Below are 26,920 nucleotides of genomic sequence, written 5' to 3'. Positions count from 1 at the left end.
GAGCCGGGAGCCGGGAGCCCGAGCCGGAGCGGAGAGGCGGCCCCTCCGCGGAGCCTGGGTGAGTAGCACCCGGCCGCCCCCGCGCAGCCCCGGGAACCGGTCCCGCGCACAGGCGCACGTAGCGCCCCCTCCCAGCTCCCGGGACCCCGGCCTCCGCGCACTCTGCACACCCGCGCCTGGTTTGCACGCGTACGCCGGGCACAGCACGCCGGACGCCCTTCCCCGGCCCGGCCACTCCGCGCACTGCGCATCGCCTCGCGCCCCAACGCCCGTCCCGCGTGTGCACACTCGCGACTCACCCGGCCATTTACACGCCTCCCCGGCGCCCGCGCTACACGAGCGCCCCTCACTTTCACACTCAGCATCCCGACTGTCCCCACTGCCCCTGCCCCACCTCACACCCTTGCCCGACCCTTCCAGGTCAGTCCCCCCACACTCTAGTCCCCATATACCCTGAGGGTTCCCGCGGCAGGGGCGCTGGGTCTTCAGGAAACGCTCCAATCTGATCCAATCCGGAGAGGCATGTCGCACCCCATCGCTGGGAGGCCCCGGGAGCTCGGGGAGAGGATCCTCAGCCCCGTCCAGTGTCACCGGCCTGGGCGTGGGGCTTTCCAGGGGCTCCTGGGAACCTTTGATACCTCTGCTCTTTGGAAGAGGAAGCTTGCCCGGTCTCAGCCTCGGACTGTAGACTTGGGCTGACAAGGGGGGGTGGGAATGGGGAACATGGGGATTTGGAGCCAGGCCTGTGGGTGGAAGAGCCCTGAACCAGCCATCCTAGTGACCCCTCTTCCAGGGCTGCAGAACATCTGTGTGCCCCCCTCCTCAGCCAGTGAGGCCACCCCAGAGTGACTTGGAAACCTTCATCCAGGAATGTCAGTCCCTTCTCCAAGCTGGACGGATGGTGGGGGAGACAGGTTTGGAGAGCAGTAGCAGTTGTGCTTCTTACTAGAAATGGAGAAACTGAGGCTCAGAACCAACAAGAGTTCTAGCCAAGTAAACCCAGCCAGTCGGGAGAAGGGTACCCAAGACAAGTACCCAAGCCCCCCACCTCCCCATTCTAAAATCCAAAACCTTCCCCTGGCTTGGGAGAACAGAGGTTCCCAGTCCAGGGTGCAAGCTTGGACTCTGCCTCTTGTCAGCTCTGGTGACCCTGGGCAAGTCATTTCCTGCACATCAGTTTGTTTGTTTGTTTGTTTGTTTACCAATACAATAGGCAGAGTAGCAGCCCCCCCTCAGAGAGCAGCAGGGAGAACCTGCTGAAATAAAAGATGATGAGTCCTTGGTACAGTGCCTGGCGTATGGTAGATGCCCAGTATTTTATTTTATTTTTTTTAATTTTTATTTATTTATGATAGTCACAGAGAGAGAGAGGAGAGAGAGGCAGAGACATAGGCAGATGGAGAAGCAGGCTCCATGCACCGGAAGCCCGACGTGGGATTCGATCCCGGGTCTCCAGGATCGTGCCCTGGGCCAAAGACAGGCGCCAAACCACTGCGCCACCCAGGGATCCCAGTAGATGCTCAGTAAACACCAGCCACCACCACCCTAGCTAGCCTGTACTGTGGTTTCTGTGGCTTTAGGGGGATGGTAGCAGGATATGGTAATTTCAGGGATTGGAGGAGAGCACTTGAAAAAGATTCCAAACCTAAAAATCCTAAAGAGGTTCACAGCCTGGGAGGTCAGGGACTGCCCTGTACCCACACCCTAATCCTTCCTATCACCTGATGACCGCAGGGTGAGGGGGGTGGACAGTGGACACCTTGCTGGCCACAGATGTGATATGGGGACACTGAGCAAGGAAATGGGGTCGGGGGAGCAGAGACACAGGGCCCCTTTCCCCTGAAGAGGGACAAAATTCCTGGAAAGCCATTTATCTGATTAGCTCAGGAGGGGGCCTCCACTGTGGTCAGATTCCAGCAAGGCCAGTGACAGTTCTTCCCACCCACCTCCACCCCCGAAAGGCCTGGTCAGGAGGTGGCATCATGGCCAAGAGCCCAGGCCCAGATCCATCATACCCTGGCGCCAATCCCAGTTTGCTACTCAAATACTGAGTGACCTGGGGCTCTGGCTCCCTCATCTATAAAATGGGGACCCATTTATCCAGTCAAGCATCATGTCTGTATTGTGTGCCTAGTCCAAGCTTGGCACCATGCTGAGCATTTAGCATATATTGTGTGTAATGCTTACAACAGTAGGTAGGTATTGCCAGGTGGGTATAATTAAGCCTGGATTTGAACCTAGAGCTGTTTCAAATGAGCAAGCTCCATGCAGTTTCAGGTTCTGGGGTTTGGGGCCAGAATGAATAGACTGGATGGGAAAGGATGCCAGAGAAGGGGACATGGATTGAGGAGTGTGAGTTTGCGGCAGCTCTGGCTCGTTCCTGTGTGTCAGAAGCTCAGGGAACCTCTACTCATAGGCTGCGCTGGCCTCCCAATGTGCCTTGTCAGCATCCGGTTGCGAACTGAAGCCACGGCCCCTCTCCCTGGTGGACCTCCAGGCTGGCAGTGGGAGCCTGCTGAATTGTAGTCAACGAGATGGAGTCAGGGGGTCTCAGGGATAGTGAGTAAAGCCATTAAGAAGGGCACTTGCTGCAGAGCCAGCTCTAGCTCAGTCTCAGCTCCTTGCTTACTGGTTGGATAACCTTGGACAACTTCACTGCCTTTCTCTGAGCCTCATTCTCTTCCTCTGTGGAGTGAGATTAATAATAGAATGTGCCCCCATTGTAGTCTTGGGGAAGGTGATGGAGAAGACGCCCATGAAATTCTCGGGGGCTGTGGCTATGAATGGAAGACACTGGACCAGGCAGGAGGCATGGCTGCTAGGACCAGCTCTACCACTGTTGGCTGTGTGACTTTACCTTTCTGAACCTCTCATAGCTCATCCCAAAGCCTGCTTACCAGGCTTATGAATGGAGATGCTCCAGGGACCAGGAGGTTCTGAAAGTGAATGGAGGGATGGGAGGTACCAGGCCTGAAGAACAAATGCCCTGTCCAAAGGGACAGAACCTCTTCAGTTTCCAGATTTGGCTATTTTTGCAGGGGTGTGGGAAGACAGACCCACTATCCCCCAGATATTCTAACTTTTAAAGCAAAGCTGTAAATACGGCTTTTTTGTCTTTTGTTTTTTTAAGAAATCTATTTTTAATGGGAAATTTCCCAATTTTTAACTGTTGGCAACTCCCTTTAATTTAAGTCAAAACATATCTGCAGGCTGGCAGTGCTGCCCACACAATTCTGCTCAACCTAGGGGTTAGTTAGGGGGCCCTTGGGCTGACTGTCAGGCCAGTAACCACAGCAGCTAATATTTACCAAGTCAGGCTGCACTTACTTCTTAATCTACCCTCCTGGAGCCCTGCTAAGGCAGTCATGAGCCCCATTTTACAGATGGGTAACTGAGGCTCAGAACTAGTGAGGGGGCAGATCTGGGATTCAGAGCTGTGCTTAGGCTACCTTTCCCCTTCCCTGCCCCAGTTTTCTCCTCCCTCCATTCAGACAGACGTGGTCTGGTTTCTGCCACTTCTCTGGGGACCACTCCCAGAACTTGGAGCTTGGGTGTGCCTAGAGTCATTCACAGGCTCACAGAAGTCACAGCTCCTAGGGGGATTATAATGAGGGGTGTGGGGAAAGTGTGCAGTGTGATAGTCTGGGGTCTGAGCTGGACCAGCCTCGGAGGGCTGGGGACCCCTCAAAGGCTCTAGGTCTGATATGGCAGACATTGGGTTCCATCCTATACCATGTATGCTTGTCATAGGGGTGTACCCAGCCCACACCAGTGTGCTGTTGGCACTGGCTGTCCCAGTGCAGCCTCATTCTGGAAGCCAGCTTGTGCCAAGTGAGCAGGAAAGAAAGCTGATGGCATTATTGGATTCCCAGCAAGGCGGAGGTAGGCTGTGACATTTGTGTTCACCTTAACGTGTGTGTTAGTGTGTCCAGACCCTGTTCTGCCAGGAACTAGGGCCACCTTGGACTTGTCCACAGGGACCAATTTGGCCTACATGATCTTAGGAAAGTTTTGAAACCATATGCCCGTCTGCAGTAAAGCACAGAAGTTAGGAGTGTGGAGCCAGATGGCCTGAGTGGACTGGTTTCTTAGCTGTGTGGCCTGGGGCACATGATTTTACCTTTGGGCCTCAAGACTCTCCTCTGCAAGCCAAAAATGATAATAGTACCTACCTCCTGGGGTCGTTAGAGGATTAAATGAGGTAATATATATGCAGAATGCTTAGACTCACACTCTCAGGCATAAGGAGTGCTCAGCAAAGCTAACTGTCATAAAAGATCTGCAGCCCAGGGTCCCAGGAATGAGCTTCCCATCGGAGTCCGCATAGGTGAAGCCTCCCTAGTTAGCATCTCCCTTCCATCACCATGAAAGACCAACATCTTAGAGGATCATCATCAGGATAGCTGACCACCGACAGCTTTGCCCCAGGGCTCTGACCTGCCATTTCTCAAGGTCTCCTGCCCTAACTCCTCAGCTCTAGAGCCACAGATTGGAGAGAACCCCAGGATTCAGGAAAATGTTTACCCTCTGATTTGACCCCAGTCCCCAAGGGAGCCCACAGAATACTTCAAGGGTTGTGAACAAGTTAGCCAAGCCACAGTCCAGGAGCTTTTTACCCTGTGCCTAAACAGTGTTTACATTTTTTGTGAATTGGTTACAACATTTAAAAATCAAGAAACTGGGGAAACCTGGGTGGCTCAGTGGTTGAGCATCTGCCTTTGGCTCAGGGCATGATCCCGGAGTCCTGGGATTGAGTCCCACGTCGGGCTCCCTGCAGGGAGCCTGCTTTTCCCTCTGCCTGTGTCTCTGCCTCTCTCTCTGTGTGTCCCTCATGAATAAATAAATAAAATATTTTTAAAAAAAAAATCAAGAAACTGGGCACCTGGATGGCTCAGTGATTGAGAATCTGCCTTTGGCTCAGGGCATGATCCCGGGTCCTGGGATCAAGTCCCACATCAGGCTCCCCATGGAGAGACTGCTTCTCCCTCTGCCTGTATCTCTGCCTCTCATGAATAAATAAAATATTTAAAATATATGTACATATATTTTTAAAAATAAATAAAAATCAAGAAATTGTACATTAAAAAATCCAGGTATCTGGCTTTTCTTTAAAAAGCTAGAAGAGGGCAGCCCAGGTGGCTCAGCAGTTTAGCGCCACCTTCAGCCCAGGGCCTGATCCTGGAGACCTGGGATCGAGTCCCACTTCGGGCTCCCTGCATGGAGCCTGCTTCTCCCTCTGCCTGTGTCTCTGCCTCTCTCTCTCTCTCTCTCTCTCTCTCTCTGTGTATCTCTCATGAATAAATAAATAAAATCTTTTAAAAAATAAAAAGCTAGAAGATATGTAAATAGACAGATAAAATAAACTGCCAGAAGATTGGGGCACCTGGCTGGCTCAGTCCCTAGAACATGCAGCTCCTGATCTCAGGGTTGTAGGTTTGAGCCCCTCATTGGGTATAGAGGTTGTTTAAATATTTTAAAAATAAAATCTTAAAACCAGAAGATCCAGCAATGCTAGGTTGGCATTCCTTCGGGAACAGAAAAGCAGCAACCCTTGGGTGGGCAAGCACTCTGCAATTTACACCCTGATCTGTTTGCACCCACCCCTGTGGGGGCGCTGGCTATCCTGTCCTCCTGTGTCCCTGGAGCTGAGGCAGATAGGGTTATCCCAGCCTCCCTTTTCCATTCCCTTAGCGCATGTCTGTGAGACAAATTTACTTCTCAGCAACAATAAAACTGAGTAGTCACCTGGGTTCAGGTAATGGCTTGTATGACTCCCAGACCTTTCTAGAAAAACTGAATCAGACCTTCAGCATTCATAAAACTTGGAATTGGAGGGTGGGGTGAGAAGGAAACCATCCTGAGCAGTGAAAGGCCTGGTAATAGGATATTGCAGAAATGCAGCCTTTCCTTTGCAATTAGAACAAAAGCTCATGAAGTGAGGCTTAGCAAACACCCCAAGGTCCCATGGTAATGAATCGCAAAGAATCAAAGAATTCTTGTCTGTAGGATGTTGGTAGGATGGAAATGAGGTAGGGGTGCCAGATTTAGCAAATATAAATGCAGGATGCCCAGGAACTTTCGAGTTTCAGATAAACAATGATTTTTTTTTTAGTATAAACATGTCCCATACACTATTTAGGACATACTTATACTAAAAACGAATCAAATTCAAATGTCACTGGGCATCCTGTGTTTTATCTAGCACCATAGAAATTAAGGTGGTCCTAGGGTGGTTGAAAAGAGCTTTAAACACCTTTTTTTTTTTCACCATTTTTTTAAAAATGCCATTTAAAGGGTGCCTGGGTGGCTCAGTTAGTTTAGTGTCTGCCTTCGGCTCAGGTCATAATCCTGGGGTCCCAGGACTGCGTCCTACATCAGGCCCCCCCCACTCAGTGGGAAGTCTGCTTCTCCCTCTGACCCTCCCCCTTCTTGTGCTCTCTCTCTCTCTCAAATAAACAAAATTTCTTTAAAAGTAATTTAAAAGCTACCTACCTTTAGCTGAGCTCTCCTCACAGGTAAATGTGAGCTCTAGACTGGCTCCTGGGCATCAGGAAGGTCAAGGAGTAGGATGAGGGTTGGTGGCCCTCCAGAGCCCTCTCTGCTGACTCTCTTCTCCGTTCCAGGGCCAGCTGCTGCAGCGGGCATCATGGCCATGGACGTGTCAGAATACCAGCTAAGCGGTGAGTCCCAGCAGAAGTGTGTCATCTCACAGACCCTCCCACCAGGCCTGGGGTGGGGGGCATCAGTAGGATGCCAGTAAGCACCCTATTTTACCAGTAAGGAAAGTGGCTTGCCCAAGGCCACACAGCCTTGGAGACACCAGGCTGGGACCAGTCTGAGGTCTCTTCATCCTTCTGCTCCAGTGGCTCTTTCCTGTGGAACCACCTCCCTACATTTGACCGAAGGGGTCCCCCAGGAGGCTCATGTCTGACTGCCCCCTAAGGAGGAACCATGAATGGAATCCACTTTACAAGAGGCCATTCCTGGAGCTTGTCAAGTAGCCAAGTGAGAAAAGCCCCAGGAAAGTTGATGTCAGAGCCACGGGACAATAAGCTCAGAGATGGCCCAGTCCCCAGATGGCAAATACCTGGGAAGCAGCTCTGACCTTCCCCATGTGTGCCCTGGGGGGCGCTGAGCTTGGGAACTGCCGCCAGACTAACCACTCTCAACCTAATGGTGGGTGTTGTCGGATCTGAAATATACTTGCCCTCTTGTCTCATAGGTTCCCCTCCCCAATTACAGATGGGAGAAGGGGGGCTCAGCACAGGACGTGAACCCAGGTCTCCCAACTCCCAGGCCAGTGCTCCCCATCATTCCAGCTGCTCCCCTAGCACAGCCCCCCACCAGCCCAGGACTGAGCTGAAGGGTGGGCCAGGGACCACCTTTCCCAGCCCCCAGCCAGGGAGTCTCACTTTTCACCCACAGGCCCACAGGCCTTGGTCCAGGATCTATGAAATGGCCTTGGACAAGTGATGAAACCTCTCTGAGCTTCCATTTACTCATCTGCGAAACGGGGGCGGTGGAATCTCTGGGAAGATTGAGTGACGGAACTTCCAAAAAGTGCCAACTCAAGCCGTTGTGCATGCCCTTCCTTTCCTTTGCCCAGAGTCCTTCCCTGCCTCTGCGTGGCTAAGCCCTCGAGACTGGTGTGGAAGTCCCAGGCGTAGATCTGGAGCTAGACTGTCAGACAGCGAGTATCTCCTCTGTCCCTCAGCTTCCGAGGGCTCAGTGGTTAATACACAGTCAAGTGCTGGAATGGGGCCTGGCAAATCATAAACAGTAAAGGAAGCTTTTATTACCTGCCACTCCACCGCCTCCTCCTCCTCCTCCTTCTCATTTCTGGTCCCAGCTGAGACTTCACTTCCCTTGGGAATTCTTCCCATACCACCTGAGTCTGGTAGTCAATAAAATGAATAAATGAATGAGCATTAATAGTCATCATTTTGTGTCACTTTCCTGAGGCTTTTCCTCTCGTGCCCCCTTTTTTTCTGCCAGCCAGGACTCTGGCTTCAGTGCCTCAGCACCCCCTGGGATCCTCACTCTGCAGAGAGCCTGACTCTGCTGTGCCACGTTGCCTTGCCCATCATCTGCTGGGACCTCAGACCCCATGCCCACCCACTGGCCCACCCCTGTGACCACCCAGGCAAGCCCCGCTGGGAGCCAACAGAGATTCATCCTGGCCGGGGCCCCTCATATGTGCAACTCACACTACAGTTTACCAGGCCCATTCCCAGGCCACCCCTTAATTCCCAGGCCACCAGACTCTCAGAACTTTCCTGCCTCGGCAGGGCTTGCCTGGGGCCCTCTGTAGATCTCCGTTGTGGTTTTGGTTTAACTCACAAATTACATTCTGTCAACAGAGGTCAGGAGAAAACAGGGTTTGCTCACAGCCCCTCCATCCCGATTTCCCATTCATCCCTGGTCCCGCCCAGCCCTTGTCCAGAGGCTGTGTGATTTTTATGTTAAAGTTGTGTGGTTATACCATGCTGTGGATTCTTTCTTTTTTTTTTTTTTTTCCTTTTAACAATGCCCAAAACGTTTTCCTGCTTTGCCACAGTGACATCCTAATGACCTCAATTATCAAAGGCTAGTGATATTCCCTTCCGAATCAGCACCACCTGCACCCACTGACCCCTTCAGGCTGTTTCCAGATTTCTGCTGTTATAAATACAGCCTCAGTGACTCACACCAGATATAAAACTTCCTGGAATTTTTTCCGCAAGATAAATTCTCCAGGGCGGGACTGCTGGTGGGGGATGTGTGGTCATCTCCATTCTCCGGATGAGGAGGCTCAAGCTCAGACTGGCTAGATGGCAGCCAGGCTCTGCATTTCTTACCCTGTGGCCTTGGGCCAATGGCTGGGCATGCTCTCTAGCCTCTCCCAGCCTCAGCTCTCCTCCTCTAACAAATGGAGGTAGGGACCTCATAGGGTACTTAGTGCGGCTAAATGCCAGGGCTATGGGCTGAGCCCTGCCCTTCTCTGGAGTGAGTTAGTGTTGTGGATTCTGGCTAGAGTTGTCTGGGCTCAGGAGAGCTGGGGCAGGTTGAGGTCTCCCATTGCCAGAGGGGTTGCCACTGCTTCATGATACCTTTGCAACCCCGCTTTGGGGGAGTGGTGGCAAGGAGCTCCCCAGACCCAAATGCCCCACTCCATCTCTCCCACTGGACATTCTGAGTGCTCCGGGCTTTGTACACCCCTTCCTCTTCTTGCCCTAGACTCCTTGTCCTTGGTTCCTTGTCCTGGTACATGTTTTGCTCCTCCTTTGTATCTCAGTTCAGATGTCTCTCCTCCAGGAAACCCTCCTGGACTGTTCTCATCACTCTGTTTTACCTACCTATTTGCCTACTCACTTCATCCCTAGACTGTGAGCTACTTAAGGATAGGGACCGGGCCTGGGCCTGACTCCCTCACCAGGGTGCAAGTACATAGTAGGTGTTCAGCGGATGTGCAGTGATAAATCTCTACCCCTAAAGTGCCCTCCTCACCCCTTTCCATCCAGCTTCTGTGGAACTGTACTGAGTGGAGGCTGGGTGGGGCAGTGGTTACTCTGGCTTGGTCTGAGGTCTGGCTGCCAGAGTTGGAAACCCAGTATCACCCCTTCCTGGCTCTGTGACCTTGGACAAGGTCTTTATCCTTTGTGTATCTCAGTTTTCCCATTTGAATTGGGTATAGAGGCAGCACTGAGAAAGGTCTAGAGAATTATATTTACCAACAGAAGGTCATTTCTGCTAGGTGAGAGCTCACCCAACACAGTTGAGGGGACAGTTAATTAACATGTCTAGGGACAGTGAGGCTCAGATAGGGAAAGTTCTTTACTTATCATTGGAGAGAAAGCATGTGAGCATCTGGATTTGTCCCCAAGCCCTGCACAGTGTAAAAACTACCTCTTATCTCTGGCTCAGACTTCTTTTTGTGTGTGTGGTAGCAACTTTATTGAGATAAAATTCACATACCATACAATTTACCCACTTAAGGCATACAGTTCAGTGGATTTAACATACTTTGTACCCATCAACATTATTGACGTTAAGAATATATATATATTCATTATCCTCCAAAGCAACCTGTATTCTGCATTGCCCCCTAACTGCCCCCCAGCCCCAGACAATCGCTAATCAACTTTCTATCTGTATAGATTTGCCTATTCTAGATGTTTCATATAAATAGAATCATATGATGTGGGTTTTAGTGTCTGGCTTCTCTTACTTACTTGGCATGATGTGTTCAAGTTCATCTGTGTACCATGTAACATGTACCAGTATCTTTATGTTGCCAAATTATATTACATTGTATGAATGGTCTACATTTTATTTATCCACCCATCAGTTGATGGACATTGGTTTGTTCTAGATCAGGTTGAGGCAAAAACGATGTCATTTCTTTTTCTCCCCAAACTCCCTTCCTTTTTCTCCCCCAGACCTCAAAAAGTTGCTTTGTTTATCTGGAAGGAAGAGATCTTTTGAAGGTATAATGTCAGAGAATTCAAAAGAGGGAAGCATAACCCTATTTGTTTAAGCATTTTCACAGCTCTTCATCTGATCTAGCCAAGTGTCCCCACCACCATCCTATTCTGGTAGAAATGTATGCTTTTGTAGAAAAGGGGATAGAAACAGAAATCCCAGGGTACACATGTCGTATTCAATGCTGGATCCCCTAGCACCTAGCACTGAGCCTGGCGCCTAATAGCTACTCAGTAAATATTTGTTCATGAATAAATAAGTCAGTGCTGAACTACCTGCTTCTTAGGTGGGAGTCTATAACTACTGAGGGACCTCAGAGCCTACTAATGACAGGCTGCCCTTGCCTTGCAGTAATCAAGAGCCCTCCTGGCTGGGAGGTGGGTGTCTACACTGCTGGGGCCCTGGCACTGCTGGGAATTGCAGCTGTGAGCCTGTGGAAGCTCTGGACATCGGGGAACTTCCCCAGCCCATCCCCGTTCCCAAACTACGACTACAGATACCTCCAGCAGAAATATGGGGAGACCTACGCAGAGGCCAAGCAGAAGGTGAGGCTTCCACTCTTTGGAGATAACCTCTCCTCGACCAACCCTCCATATTCCCTTGCTCTCTCCTGGTTAACTTCTTGCTGTGAACAGGACCCTTGTGCTCCTCCATGTCTCCAACATAGCCCAGTGCTGTGAAATAGGTGAATACTTGGTGAGAAAATGAAGGTTTTCAGTTTTAAAAACCATCCTGTGAAAAATACAGGAAAATACAAATAAGAGAATCCTCTCCTCAGATGCCACTACCCAGAGGCTGTATTGATACTGTTAACTGTATTTTAACTACTAACATTTTGATCGATTTCTTTCCAATGCTTTTAATCTACCTTCCAGTCCTTTCTCCATGCGTAGTTTTTTTATGAGTGTCATTTCTACGTAAAATTTTATACCCTGCTCTTTTTATCTCACAGCTAAAGCATTTTCCCATATTGTTGAGCCCCCATCATAAAACATCATTTTTTCTAAGATTTATTCATTTACTTTGGGGTGGTACAGGGAGTGGGGGGGGGAGGTAGAGGGAGAGGGAAAGTCTGGCTTCTCTCACTTACTTGGCATGATGTGTTTTAATATCTAATATATTTTTTAAAGATTTTATTCATTTGAGGGGCACCTGGGTGGCTCAGTGGTTGAGTATCTGCCTTCAGCTCAAGTCATGCTCCCCGGGTCCTGGCATCAAGTCCTGCATCAGGCTCTCCACGAGGAGTCGGCTTCTCCCTCTGCCTGTCTCTGCCTCTCTTTGTATGTCTCTCATGAATAAATAAAAAAATTTTTTAAAAGATTTTATTCATTTGAGAGAGAGAGAGAGAGAGAGAACACAAGCAGAAAAGAGGCAGAGGGAGAGGGAGAAGCAGACTCCCTCTCGATCCCAGGATGCTGGGATTATGACCTGAGCTGAAGGCAGACGCTTAACCAACTGAACCACCCAGGCACCTCAGGGAGAGAGAATCTTAAGCAGACTCTGTGGTGAGCACAGAGCCTGATTCAGAGCTTGATCTCACGACCCTGAGATCATGACCTGAGCCAAAACCAAGAGTCAGACGCTTAATTGACTGAGCCACCCAGGTGCCCCAGAAACATCATTTTAAATGGCTGTGACAGATTCCTTTTTATGTATGTGCCATGATTTACTAAATGCCATTATAAATAATGCAGTGAATGTTTTATATGTAAAACTTTGTCTTCATTTGGGATTATATACTTTGAGTGGATGCCCAGATGTGGAATTACTATATCAGGGAGTACGAACATTTTTAGGGCTCTAAATATATAATACTGAATGTTTCATCGTTAGACACTTGGCAGAGAATTTTTCTAACATCATTTAGCATTCCAGAGAGCACAGCCAGAATCAGTTACCAGTAGGGGCCCCACACGCTCACTCATTTGGGGTGTAGGGGGGACTATCTCCCATTCTGTTGGGGGGACTGTAAATAGGCATAACTTTTCCAAAGAGCATTTTGGCAACGTGTGTCAACAGCTTTCAAAAGGACCATATTCTCAGAGCTAGGATTTTAAGAAAGCTATTTGATGTTGTGTTATTTATATTTATGAAAAGTAAGAAACAACATAAATGTCCAACAGTGGAGGGGGATAGTAAAGTAAATCACCCCAATCCACTTGATGACAGATTGGGGCCCCCTTAAAAAGTATGGTAATGAAGACAGTGCAGCAGCATGATAGATGCTTCTGGTACAAAGGCTTTTGTTTTCTCAAATCCTGAGGTCAATTTGGAGAAAATTTTGAATATTAGGGCACATGTTACCCAGCATGGAAAACTTCTACTTGTGTAAATATTTTGGTAAACATCCCTCGAGGCTGCTCAGTCCTCTGTCGAGGAGCTCTACTCAAGTGTTCTTACCCGTTCCCCTTCTGCTGGAAACTTAGATTGTTAACTACTCCCCCCCCTTTTTAAAAAGATTTTATTTATTTATTAGAGACACGGGGGGGGGGGCGGGAGGCAGAGACACAGGCAGAGGGAGAAGCAGGCTCCATGCAAGGAGCCTGACGCAGGACCCAATCTCAGGTCCCCAGGATCATGCCCCAGGCCGAAGGTGGCACTAAACCGCTAAGCCACCAGGGCTGCCCTACTTTCCCTTTTAATAGACATCACTGTAGTGAACATCTTTATGTATGGAATTCAGTCCATGTCACTAAACACTTTGAGACAATGTTTGAGACATTCTTCCCTCGTGGTTAGGGAGAGAAAACGGAGTGACATAAAATAGCATTAAGCAAGGACCTTCCTGGGGTCCCTGGGTGGCTCAGTGGTTGAGCATCTGCCTTCAGCTCAGGGCATGATCCCTGGGTCCTGGGATCGAGTCCCACATCGGGCTCCCTACAGGGAGCCTGCTTCTCCCTCTGCCTGTGTCTCTGCCTCTCTCTCTCTGTATGTGTCTTTCATGAATAAATAAATAAAATCTTTTTAAAAAAATAAAAATAAACAAGGACTTTCCTAGGGCTCCTGGGTGGCTCAGTCGGTTGCGCATTGGACTCTTGGTTTTGGCCCAGGTCCTGGTCCCATGGGTCAAGAGATGGAGGTCCGCAGTGGGCTCCACATTCACTGGGAGTCTGCTTAGATGTTCCCTCCCTCTGCTCCTCCCCCTACTTGTGCTCTCCTCTCTCTCCTCCTCTCTCTCAAGAATATAAATAAATCTTTTAAAAAGACAAAAACAAACAAAATAAGGAACTTCCTGACTAAGGCATGCATTGTTTCTGTGAAAGAGGAACTAGAGGTGCCTTGAATGAACAGGACTCACAAGGCCATGCACTTGCGATGCTCTCGTGTCCCTTTCTCTCACCCCCAGAGGGTGCCTGCCTGGAACACCCAGCGGGCCAGCACGCGGGGACCACACAGTCGCAAAGGCAGCCTCAGCATTGAGGACACCTTTGAGAGCATCAGTGAGCTGGGGCCCCTGGAGCTGATGGGTCGGGAGCTGGACCTGGCCCCCTTTGGGACCCTCCGCAAGTCCCAGTCGGCGGACTCCCTGAACTCCATCTCCTCTGTGAGCAACACCTTCGGGCAGGACTTCACGCTGGGCCAGGTGGAGGTGAGCATGGACTACGATGCGGCCTCCCACACCCTCCACGTGGCCGTGCTGCAGGGCAAGGACCTCCTGGAGCGGGAAGAAGCCGGCTTTGAGTCCTGCTTCATGCGTGTTAGCCTGCTGCCGGATGAGCAGATCGTGGGCATCTCCCGGGTAAGTGGGGGCCGGGGCAGGGGTGTGCTCTGGGCTCTCAGGAGTCCTCCCCAGGCAGGCGAGTGGGTCTGCAGGGCCAGGCTGGATGTGAGGAGGGTGCTGCAGGGCAGCTTTGGATGCTAATCCCAGAGGAGAAGGTGCCACCAACCCAAGGAGCCACATCATGCGAAGTTCTGGGCAACCCTACAATGTGAACCCAGGGTGGGGTAATTGTCCATTTCCACCTATCCTCTGGGTCAACTGAGGGTCCTGGCAATAAGGGGATGACACATTCAGGTTGGTTAATTTGGGAAGATCTTAATAACAGGACTGTTGACAATGGTGTGGGTAAGGGTCGCCTGAGTGGCTCAGGTAGTTAAGCATCTGACTCTTGATTTTGACTCAGGTCATGATCTTGGGGTCCTGGGATCGAGACCCATGTTGGGCTCCATGCTCAGGGAAGAGTCTGCTTGAGATTCTCTATCTCTCTCTGCCTCTCCCCCCACTTTCACCCTCTCTCTCTCTCTCTCTAAAATAAATATTTTTTTAAAAAAGAAAACAATGGCGGGATGTAGGGCGACCTCAGAGATGGAGTGGCACCCTCTTCTGAAGGGATAAGGGGAAGAGGAGGCTACTGGACCTAAAAGGAGAGAGGCATGTGGAGAGGCCACCTTAATAAATGCTGTGCCTTTTGGTCAAAGGACACGATGTAGTCAGACTACAGCAGTACTGCAGGAAAGGACCTATGGAATAAGCACCCCAGCTCCCTCTACCTCTGGTTTCTCTTGAGTGACCCACAAGTCTGACTCTACCAGAAGCCAGAGGCCAAGGGAGCCTGTTAGTCAGCCAATGGAGGTCAGTCCCTGGGGTCAAGAGTAGGGTGGGGGGAGACACCTAGCACCCTCCCACATCAAGCTATTCCTTGCAGGTCCCTCTAGCTTGCCAAGAGGGAACAGAACCTTCAAGAGACACACTTTCCTCCAGGCTGGATTAGGGGGGAAAGGGGTCCAGATGCCATAACTGGGGGTTCTCTGAAGCAGGCAAGTTTGACACCCTGTGGCCTCTTACTGGAGCAGGAGGAGCCTGAGGGCCTGCAGGACCAAGTAGTTTCTGACTCCTCAGAAACCCACCTGTGTCGAATCACTCTAACCATGCTGAAATTGGCTGACCCTCAGTGGTGGACACTGTCATCCCTCTCTGACCCCCTCAGTCCCCCTTACTCTAGGATGGTCAGCAACTGACCATAGACTGGTGCATGTGGGCCCAAGAGAAGCAGTCCAGTGGGGGATGAGGCTCAGGACCCTAAAACCTCACTGTCTGGATTCAAATATCAGTTTCCCACTTCCTAGCAGCATGACCTTGGATAAGTCATGTAAGCTCTCTGTCGGGAGAGGGTTTCCCCATCTGTCAAATGGGCACCATAATCCTTGAGGAGGGGATATACTAATATATGCAAAGTCCTGGGGCGCCTGGGTGGCTCTATCAGTCAAGCATCTGCCTTCAGCTCAGTTCATGATCCCAGCGTCCTGGGATGGGGCCCCATATTAGTCTCCCTGTTCAGCGGGGGGTCTGGTTCTCCCGACCTACCCCCCCCACTCATGCTGTCTCTCTTTATCTTGCTCAGATAAATAAATAAAATCTTAAAAATATATATGCAAAGTCCTCAGCCCCATCCCTGGTAAGCACTCAATTAGGTTGTATCTCTGGACCATGAAGTGTCCCTATTGAGCCTGGATCCACACTGCCTATGGCCTGGACTGCCTAGAAGATCCTGGGTGGTTCTGGACACCTTCCTTGAGGAGGGACATTATAGACAGGAACCACAACAACCTTATGTATGCTGAGAACCTGGTTCACAGAGTCCATACATCTGTGATCCTCTCATTAGCCCCAGTGGGATGGACCGAGGGCATCTTACAGATGAAGAGGCTCAGGAAGGTGCTTTGCCCAACACAATCCAAGCAAGTGAGCAGGAGATCCAGGACTTGGTCCTGGGTTCCCATTTTCCTCCATCCATGTGCTCATAAAGCACAACATACAGAGAGTGTGGATGGTCAGGGAGCCCAAGCCCCTGTGGGCAAGGGACAGCAAAGTGGAGGGAGAGATGGGCCTGGAGGATCATGAGAACCCTGAATGCCAAGGTCAAGATCAGGGGGTAGACTTTATCCCACAGGAGAAGGAGCCCTTGAAGCAGGGAACTGGGTGGGGAACGTGTCTCCCAGGGAGCTGTGGAAGAGAAGCCTTGCCACAATCAGGCAGTGACCAAAGAGTGTGCTTCAATGAGCCTGGAGGTGTTGGATTTATTCCCAAGAAAGCAGGCATCTTAGCATCACTGCCCAGCTAGTCCCAGCAAGTAGGTGGCTGCCCCAGGCTGGGCATCCCCCCGCACCTCTCCCGGCTTCAGGCAAGGTGCCAGGGACGGAGAGCTCCTGTCTAAATATTGCCAGGCAGTGACTAAAGCAGCCCCCAACGGAAGGGGGGGGCGTGCCCGCCAGTGCACCTTTCCAGGGGGCCTGCCCACAGCTTCCTGGGAAGAGGCCAGAGGCGCCCACCAGGCAGGACTGGACTTGGAAGCAGAGTCTGCCCAGCCTTGCCTCGTCACTCCATCAGTCTGTCCACCCCACAGCATTCAGACCATCCTGGGCCAGGCTCTGCGGGGGCTGGGGCATCAGCAGCTCCCAACCCTATGATTACCTGTACTTGCTTCATGCCTGGCTGACAGCTGGACGTGAACACACACAAGAAGGAGGAGATCGGTTCAGCCAGGACATCACAAAAGTTCTACGGAGCACTGAGGGTGGGAATTGGTATCAGATTATAGAAGTTTCAAATGCCAGGCCACCAGATTGGCCACCACTGAGAGGAAGCTGGCTCAGTCGGTAGAGTACATGACTCTTGATTTCAGGGTCTCAAGTTCAAGCCCCACGGTGGGCATGGAGCCTACTTAAAAAAATTTTTTTTAAAAAGTCCTCAGGGCTGAGCCAGCAAAGGAAGAATTGGCATTGAGGTTGTGGGGGCAGCAGAGCCAGGACTCTCAGCCAGGCCTCCAGACTGGACAGCGCTCTCTCCCCACCATGGCCCCATGAGTCCCTGGCTGCCACCCCAGGGAGGGTGGCACACCACATCCCTCTCTCTCTGCAGATCCAGAGGAATGCGTATTCCATCTTCTTTGATGAGAAGTTCTCCATCCCCCTGGACCCTGTGGCCCTGGAGGAGAAGAGCCTGCGGTTCTCTGTGTTTGGCATTGATGAGGATGAGCGGAACGTCAGCACAGGGGTGGTGGAGCTGAAACTTTCTGTGCTGGACCTCCCGCTGCAGCCCTTTGGCGGCTGGCTGTACTTACAAGACCAGAACAAGGTCAGTGCACCCATGAGGACAGGGTCACATACATACCTCTCAGGGGTGAGGGGACTCCACTGTCCTCCACAGCATGGCCTGAGCCACAGTCAAGGGAACTCAGTTTACCACAGGAAATAAAAATGTTCCAACTACTGTTCACTGCTCCTCTACTGCTCCCACCACCAAAACTTCAGAAGCTCTGCTCCTAGAGGGTTTCTGTTGGGGAAGTACTCTGGCAGTAAAGGGAGTTATCTCAGAGGCCGAGCTGCAGCTCACCTTTCTAAGTATAGCAGGGCTTGGGGAGCATCACTGTTAATTAAGCAAATGATTTACCAGTCCTAGTCCACTTGGACCTCGATGTGCTGCTACCATGGATGTTTTCCCTGGACTGGAGTAAGGGACCCTAACAGGATTTTGTTGCTACATTTGACAGGCCACCTCAGATCCTCCTTCCAAGGACCCACACCTGGTAGGAGGGAGGGATGGTGCACACCTCATGGAATGGGGGAGTAGCGTTCCTTTCTCAATCCCACCAGCCTGGTGCTGGTGTCAGGGCAAGAGATACAGCTTCTGGGTGGAGAAGGAAGCTTCTGCCTTTACCTGGGCCCCTCAAGTCCAGGGAGCAGAAGCCCTCTGAGCTGCTCACATGTCCTCCAGGCTGCCGACGCTGTGGGCGAGATCCTGCTCTCCCTTAGCTACCTCCCTACAGCTGAGCGCCTCACTGTGGTGGTGGTGAAAGCCAAGAATCTCATCTGGACCAATGACAAGACCACAGCAGGTAAGGCCCTGCTGGAGGCCTGGCTCCTTCACGTGGTTGCTGGGAGCTGTGGCCCAGTCGCTAAAGCCGGGGGCATCTGGAAGCATGGCACTAGGCCCCTTCACCCCCAGCCTTGGCTGAGCTCAGGAGCCATGCACAGTGGGGAAGTTGAGAGCAGCAGAGGGTGGCAGGGAACCCCTGTGAGGGACAGACAATGTCTGAGAGCAGAAGGCTGAGGCACTGGGAAGAAACCAAGGTGGACACCCACTTCCCAGAACTAGAATTCATGGCGGAGGCTCTATTCCCAGGAGTTGGACTGCATCCCAGATCCCAAATAGGGTGACCAGAATGGCGTGGGTGCCAGGCAGGACCTGATGCCCCCAGTCTAACAGGAACAGACCTGAAAACAGAGTGCCAGGGAACCTGGCCTACTGGGAGCCTGGGGGGCACCCAGGGTCCAGGCAGGTATAGGAAGGACACCCAGTGGGCGGAGGATGACAAGCAGAGAGGGACTTGTTATTTCAGAGTCATGCTCCATTGAGCGGGTGCAGGGGGTGACTCAGGGCTGACGTCTGTGCTCATTATAGAATGAGAAGTGATGGGTCTGCCGGCACTGACAAGCACCACAGGAGGGGACTGCGTGTGTGGGCCAGGAGGCAGGCTGCCCAAGCCCAAAGCCCACCTCTTCTCCTGACTCGTATGTGAGCCTCAGTTTTCTCATCTATAAAATAGGAGAGAAATAAAGGCCCCATGGCAGGATGGCGGAGGATGACAGCAGTGGTGAAGGTGGGAGGCATTTGGAGCTGGCAGGCCACTAGGGCTGGGCAGGGCTATGGCAAGGGAGGGTGGCACTGGCCCTGACCCCCACCTCTCGCCGGCCCACAGACCCCTTCGTCAAGGTGTACCTGCTTCAGGATGGGAGGAAGATGAGCAAAAAGAAGACAGCCGTGAAGAGGGATGACCCCAACCCGGTGTTCAATGAGGCCATGATCTTCTCTGTCCCAGCCATCGTGCTCCAGGTGAGGGAGACATGGCTCAGGGGCCTGGAGCCACTCTGGCCTCACTTCTCAGGGCTCCCACAGGTGGCAATGGTTTGCCTCAAGCCCTGACTTTCCTAGTGGAGAGGTATTTATGGAGCACCCACTAGGTACCAGCCATAGGGTGAGTGCTGCTTCCGTGATGCTCACAAGGGACAGGTAGAAAGTCCCCAGGCAATCCTGATCCACCAAGAGCATGCCTGACTTTGGCGGTCAGCAGAGGCTTTTGCAGGAGGGCTGAGCTAAGCCGAGATCTGGGAGAAGACAGTTCCCACTAGAAGGAGCTACAAAGGCCGGGAGGTGAGCCAGGGCTAACCCAAGGACCCATAGTTCTGGCCCTAAATCTCCGGAGACTCTACCTGCAGAGGCTCTGTTGAGCTCCCCACACTTGCATGGCTTTCCAAAAGTCATGGGCCCCAGGCAAACCCCCCTTCCTGGCACAGATATCACAGACCAAGCATGGGGGGTAACAGAGGATGTGGCCTGTACCACACCAGTGGCCCCGCTGGCATGTCTCAGAGGATGGGGAGCTTACCACCTCCCCTCACTACCTCCTTCCATCCTTGGGCATTCCTGACAGTGAGAAAGCCCTTTCGTGCCTTGAGCTGAAATCTGCCCCTGAATCATGGGGCTATCCAGAACCCACCTAATCTGATACCCTATCTGAATTTGAAAGCCCAGAACTCTGCCTCACTCTGAGAGTTTCCAGTACAGACAAACATCCCAGCATCTCTGATTGGCTCTGGGTGTTGTTGCCCTGTCCTGCCACCCTTGTGGGACAGACTGTCCATCCGTCCCCTCTTTCCCCTGGGTGGTCATAGTGCTACCACTCCACAGCCTCCAAGGGCGGGAGACCTCTTGGGACCAGGGAGAATGTCGAGGAGGTGAAAGGAGGAGGAGGAGGAAGAGGGAAGTCAAGCTGAGTTTTAGTTGAAGTGCAATCACTTTGATCTCAAGCACATTCTTTCCCTTCCTCATCCATGAGTCTAACATGTGATTATATTAGGAATAATGAGATGTGTAAAATGCTCCGTGTGCAGGCACTGTTCTAAGCACTTGACACATTTTAACTCCTTTTGTTCCCAGAACAGGTAGGAACTAAATTACCAAGTCACGGATAGGGAGCTAAGGTAGGAAGTTCAGCCCAAGTCACTGCCCCAGGTCACATAGCAAGGCAGGTGGTGAGGCCAGTGTTTGCAATTGACAATCCAGTGCTGTCACTCTGTAGGGAGACAGCAGCAGAAGCCTGCGGGGATAAGGATTCAGGGGCCACACCCGGCTACCTCTGGGGGCCTGGCACTTGTACACAGCAGCCTGGATGACCCCTGGCACACCCCGTGTGGTCCCCAGTACCCATGTTATTTCCTCCCCAGGACCTGTCTCTCCGTGTGACAGTGGCTGAGAGCAGCAGCGACGGCCGAGGGGACAACGTGGGCCATGTCATCATTGGGCCATCAGCCAGTGGCATGGGCACCACACACTGGAACCAGATGCTGGCCACACTGCGCAGGCCTGTGTCCATGTGGCACCCCGTTCGGCGAAACTAGCAGCTGGCAAAACGGGCCGGGGTGGGCACAGAGCTGCCTTGGGGCCTGGCACAAGCTCAGCTCTGATGCCCCTTCATAGTCCAGCGGGAGCCATGAATGCTGGGGTCCCCCACTGGAGCCCCCACGAGCCATCTTGGTCCTTCTGTCCAGACTGCAGTGGAGGAGTGGGCCTGGCCAAGTGTCTAGGGACCCAGGGCTTCCTCCCACTGAGGACCAGCTGTGGCTGGACCACACTCCAGGAAAGGCCCTGGCACTGGCCCACTGTGTTCCCATTTTGAGATCCCCAATAGGCCTGTCTCTGGGCCTGGGGCATTGGGGCTTGGTCTCTTAGAGCTCTCCACACCCTACCCCTGCTGGGATGCCAGTGCTAAGCTGGGTCATATACCGGAACTGAGTGAGTATTGGGGCCAGACACTGTGCTAGACACCAGCAGACATGACATGAATGGGATGCAACCCTTAGGATGTCTGGAAGACAAGACCCCCCGCCCCCTGCCCTGGGGATCTGCTTTGTGCTGAATGCGGACTTGGGAGAGCTCTGGGGGCCATGAGGACAAGATGAGAGCCATGCCCTGAGGTGTCCCAGCCAGCCAGCCAGCCTAAGCAAGGCAGGGACATGAAGTACCCTGTCACAGACTGTCCTCAGCCTACTGCAGTGGACACGAGGGCCTTTCTCTGGGCAGAAGTGACCAGGAGACTAGGCAAAGCAGAGGCCTACAGGTGGACACTGGCTTCAGAGTCACACTCTATGAAATCTACTCCCTTGAACAATAACCTTGCAAGGCCCAGAGGTCCAAAGAGGCTCAAAGCCAGGTCCTTGTGTTCAGTCCCAACTGAATTAGGCATTGGCTCTGTGGTGTTTGTTGGGGTAACTCCAGGCCAGACTCCATTGGAAAGAGAGGGGCCTCAGTCTAGGGACAGCTGGTGGGCAGCAGGACAGCCAGAACACAGACTGCAGGGGGTCTGTCGGGGAGGCCTTTGTGGGCCTTGGAGGAAGGGCCCAGCCAGAGCAGGGGCAGTGAGGGAAGGCAAGGGGCATCCAGATTGAGGGCAGGGTAGAGGGGCAGGTTTGAATGCCGGACTGGGAAGGAGGTGGCATTGGGTGTCCTAGGTCGAATTCCAGAAGCAGACCCTGAGGTTCTCAGGCAAGGGGCTGATGGGGAAGGGGCCCGGGAGCCCTCTGGAGAAAACTGTCAGAGAGAGAGGGAAGCCATGGAGCAGGGGCCGAAGCTAAGCAAGCTGTGGCTTCCGGAGTGTCTAGCTCTAGCCTGGTGGCCTGAGGAGCATCCCAGAGGGGCCCTGCCCAGGAGCAAAGGAGCTGGACTGTTTCACCTCTACAGGGCTTTGGCTACCACCCAACCCCAGCTGGAGGAAGAGCAAGCATATCTTCCAGTTGTCACTGGCTAAGGCAGCTCCCATCTGCCAAAAGCAGCCCCAGAGAAGCAGGCAGCTGGGGAGTGGGTGCCAGTTCATGCGGGGGAGGGCATGCAGAAGCCTCTGCTTCCTGGGGCCACCACCCACAGGTCAGAGCATGGCCTCTCAGGCGGGCTGCTTCTGACCCCAGTGAGCTCTGGAGACCCAGGCCCAACCAGTTACCCCCAGTGATGCTGGGAGAGCCCAGGGTGGTCATGGACCTGGAGGCAGACTGGAGGTGTCTCCCCACCTGACACAGCTGTGGCCCAGCCTTGTGGCCAGCATGAGGAGGTCTGCCTGCCCCAGCACAGAGTCCATGGGCACAGCTGGTGAGCCTCTGCATCCCAGGAGACCACAAACTCTTTCCACCCTAGTGGCTATGCAGTACAGGCCATTTATACCCACCTTCTCTTCCCCCTCTTTCCCTCCCTCTAACTGCATGAAATGTGGACTGTGTACTCGGGATGGGCGTGGTAGGGACCGAGACTGCTGACTGGAATTATTCTAGAACCAAAATAAAGCTGGGGCAGGAAGGAGGGAGCTTCTGGGGAGCCTTGCTCAGCCCCAAATCACCTTCATCTCTTCTGCAGGAATCACGGACTTGGGTCTCTGTGTGGGTTGCTCTGAGTGGATTGCCCTGCTTCTGGGTACCCAGAAGAAAAGGAAGCCGCTGTCTGGCTGGGGAAACCATCACATGGACCAATGCCATCAGACAGCTTGGGAAGCTCTAAGAAGGGGCCCTGAGCCAGGCCTGGTGGAGAGGATGGCAGTAGGAGAAACCATGGAGGGCTCCCTGATGGTGTCGCTGAGCTGGCTTCAGGGCAAAAAGAACCATAAAATTGAAAAAGATGGATAAGGCCAAAAATAGCATTCTTGGAAGAGGAAACAATACACAAAAGGGCAGGAGTGGGCATAAAGTTAGCCAATTTGTCAACTTCTCTAGAGCGAATTTGGGGGAGGCTGAGAAGAAGGGAGCCAAAAGAAAGGCCAAGAGGAGAGAAGGGTTCAGTGAGTGCTTGATGCCAGCCTGCAACCCTGAAACCCTACCTACCTACTGTTGTCATCCCCCTATTTGGCAGATATGAAAACTGAAGCTCAGAGAGGTTAGATAACTCACCAAAGATCACACAGCCAGGAAGCCTCAGACCTGGGATTCAAGCTCCAGCTGTGTGGCTCCAAAGGTCATGCTCTTAACCATAAGGCTACACTGCCCCCTTCCCCAACTCCTCCAGGTGGGGCTGAGGGGCAGCCTAGAAGCCCCTCTGGATCCCAGGCTACTCTAGTTTCTCCCTCCCCTGCCCTGGAAGATCACAGTAAGTGTAGGAGGATGATCTAGTGGGAATTACCAGCAGCCCCTAGGAGGCCTGCCTACCACAGGGCCTGACTGTGAAGACTCCCCCATGTACCCCACCAATACTGGACAGAGAGGGAACCAGTAAGATAGGAATCACAAAAAAGTGAACACCAGGGAAGGGCTTCTGGAGGAGGTGGAAGCCTGAGCACTAGCCTTGCAGTGCAGAGAGGACTGTACACACAGAGGAGGGAGACGGGCCCCCAGGCAGGGGGACAACTTGGTGTCATACGTGTCTGGGGAATGTGTGCATCTTCAGCTGAGGCTGGAGAGGCCACGTGGGGCTGAGCTGGGGAGGCTTCATGTCCAAGATGAAGCCAAATGTCCTGGTCCTGCTGGTGGTAAGGAGCCATGGAGGGGTCCTGGGCCTGGTCAGAGGAGCAGGTCAGAGGGAGGGAGGAAGGGGACCTTCTGAGCAGCTTTAGAAGTGATGAGGAGGGACACCAGCCAGCGCCGCTCTTGGTTAGTGAGGAGCAGTGTAAGTTGCCCTTAGGCTTCAGGTTCATTGAGCATAGTCCAAATGGCCCTACTGCCATCTCTTTCTGCCTAGTCCCCGTCCCCCAATGTCCCCTCCCAGCCCAAGGCCCATGGGCCTGCCTCGAGGGTTCCAGGCCCCCTTCATCAGGGAGGCTTCAGGGATAGGCTGAGCCCCACCCCAGAGGACAGATATGGAGGCCTATCTGCCCACACTGGGCCACACCTGCGTGTATGGGGCAAGGTGAGCCACTGTAGCGCCCACAGCCCACTGCCCCTCAGACCTTCACTTCCTCTCCTGTCTCAGCCCTAGCCCTCAAGAGGATGGCGCAGGGAGCAGAGCAGCCACATGGCGGCAGCAGAGACTCGGCTGGGGCCACAGGGGCCTCCGGGCCTCCGGGCCTCCGGGCCTCCGGGAGGATGGGGTCTGAGGGTCAAAAATGCAGCAAGGGGACCAAGGCCAGGAGACGATGGAGGATGGAGTCGATGGAGGCTAGAGAATGGTCACCTGCCTGCTGCCCCTACCATCACATCGTGTGCTGTATTTTCACCAATGCGGTCTTTTGTTCCTTTTTTGTGTCTCCAGCTTGTTTATTCTCTTGAATCTTCCTTCCTCTCTCCTCTGCTCCATGTTCCTTCCTCTCTCCTCTTTGTCCAACCAGGCAGTCAATTGGACATAACACCCTGAGCCCAGCTGGATGCCAGCCTGGGGTAGGCACTTCTATCTGGGGGCGTAGAGGTCGGCCTTGCTCCCTGCCCTTTAAGTGCTCTGGGCTTGGCTGGGGGCTAAAAGATCCTGCCTGGCCACCTGCATCCTGAGTTGAGGATTCCACATCAGGCCAGGGGCTGGCCTGGCCACTTCTGAGTTCTGGGGTCTGCAAAGCAGTTGCCCACTGTGCGAGGTGGCAAGAGAACTCTGGGCTTTGCACCAGTGGGGCCTCAAGGGACAGAGTCACCCACAAGCCTTCAGGGATAGACCCCCACGGAAAACAGTAAAACAGTAAATGGTACCTGGGCCAGGCAGACTGCGACCTGGGTCACCTCCAAAATAAACCCCAGAAAAACTGCTATCCAGGGCCTGCCTATGTCTGACATTCAGGAAAATCCTCTGCCAACCAGAGGAGACTCCCCTCACCCGATGTCTGCTGGGATTTAATATCAGGAGATCTGGGGCCAAATCCCGACTCTAAGTGTAACTAGTCTGAGACAAGCCACTGCCTTTCTCTGAGCCTCAGTTCCCAAACCTGTAGAATGAAGCAGATCACTTGCTCTGCCTGTGTCACAGGCAGTCTGTCAGTCTGACGGCTGAATGGAATAATGCATATGACGTGTGATATCAGAAGACAGCCCTGCTGTGTGGCTAGACCTGGGTTCAAATTCAAGTTCTGCCTCTTACAATCTATAGATCTTAGATAAGAACTTAACCTCTCTGCCCCTTATGCTCCTCATCCACCTGCTAGGGGACAGTGCCGGCACAGTTAGCCACCCATTAATGGGCACTGTTATTCTTAGGAAATGTTCAGTGAAACTGTAAGGCATGACATACCTCAAGGATGTCATTATAATGATTATCCCTATAGCAACCAAGGCCAAACGCCTCTGCCTGACTTTCAGCTCCCTCCACCTCCAGTCTGGCCCCACCTGCCTCCTAGCCTTGTCACCCAAAGCCTGATGACAGCAGCAGTGGGGAGAAGAGAGGATGACAAGGCTGACAGCTGATTGTTGGGGGACAGGGCCCCTCCCCACCACTCCTTGGGGCGGGGAGCCCTACTCCGTGGCTATACACCCAATTCAGTGCCAAGTCATTGCTCAGCCCTTTGGCAGTTTCGGGGAGGAAAGAGCACCTAAAGGGTGGGGATGTCATGAGATATTCCCTCGAGGCATCCAGATGAGGCTCCATTCCTCTTGCCAACTGTGCCCCAGCTGTGCTTAGAATAGGAGTCAGGGGTCTAGGCTCTGCCTCTTTGCAATGGGGACAGTGACTCCTGCCCCAGCTGCCTCTTTGGTCCACAGTGAAGTTCAACACGGGTTGAGGTGTTTTTCCACCTGCCCAGCTTTGAACTCCACAAGGGATGATGTCATGACATGGGAGGGTGTGTGAAACCCAAAGACTACCTTCTGTTCCTTGGAGCTTCACTAAAAACGCTCAGTCAAGGATCTGGGAAGAGCCTTGTGCCCATTTTCGAAAGATTTCAATTCAGTTCAGTTCTGTATTTATTCCCAGCACCAAAGTGCTCCACAATCCAGGCCCTGTTTGAACCTCAGCCTCTCCTAGCACCAGCTTCCCGACCTGCCCTCCCTCACTTTCCATCACAGAGAAGGACCACAGCACCCCAGCAAAGTACCCCCCCTCACCTCCATACTTTGCATGTGCTGCTCCCTCAGTTTGGAGCATCTTGCTCCCTCCTCCATTTGACTGTTTCACTTTTTCTTCAAGGTCTGTTCCTCTCTTCAGAAGGGTTTCCTGACCCCTACCCCTCACCCCAGGTAAGGAGCCCTTCTTCCCTACTCCTGTCCCACTCCTTGTCCCCACCTCTGTTGTAGCTCTTACCACACCAATGTCCTGCCTGTCCCCCATTCTTGGTGTGGGCTTCTCAAGATAGGGACCTCGTCTGGAATGGTTCAGGGTCCCCAGGCCCTCAGGCATTGGTGTTGGTTAAATAGTAAGGATCACTAACAGTGTCACCAACAGTGCACCAGACCCTGCTCTGAGCACATTTTTTTTAGCACATTTTTTAAAAAAGATTTTATCCATTTATTCATGAGAGACACAGAGAGAGGGTCAGAGACATAGGCAGAGGGAGAAGCAGGCTCCCTGTGGGGA

At 52.6% G+C, this 26,920-nt stretch overlaps 1 protein-coding gene across 1 annotated transcript; it reads left to right on the top strand.

The window, feature by feature from the left end:
- SYT12 (synaptotagmin 12) lies at positions 1-22,849 on the top strand. Its single transcript, XM_038563783.1, has 8 exons — positions 1-58; positions 6,624-6,680; positions 10,813-11,006; positions 13,808-14,200; positions 17,321-17,536; positions 18,176-18,296; positions 19,161-19,294; positions 20,686-22,849. Exons 2-8 carry the CDS (start codon positions 6,647-6,649, stop codon positions 20,857-20,859), a joined length of 1,266 nt encoding a protein of 421 aa, XP_038419711.1. The 5' UTR covers positions 1-58; positions 6,624-6,646; the 3' UTR covers positions 20,860-22,849.
- The last annotated feature ends 4,071 nt before the right edge of the window (positions 22,850-26,920 follow it).

The sequence above is a fragment of the Canis lupus genome, chromosome 18, assembly GCF_011100685.1.
Source record: "Canis lupus familiaris isolate Mischka breed German Shepherd chromosome 18, alternate assembly UU_Cfam_GSD_1.0, whole genome shotgun sequence".
Lineage (NCBI taxonomy): Eukaryota > Metazoa > Chordata > Mammalia > Carnivora > Canidae > Canis > Canis lupus.
Note: the sequence above shows the minus strand (reverse complement) of the source record. Positions and strands in the feature narration are given on the sequence as shown.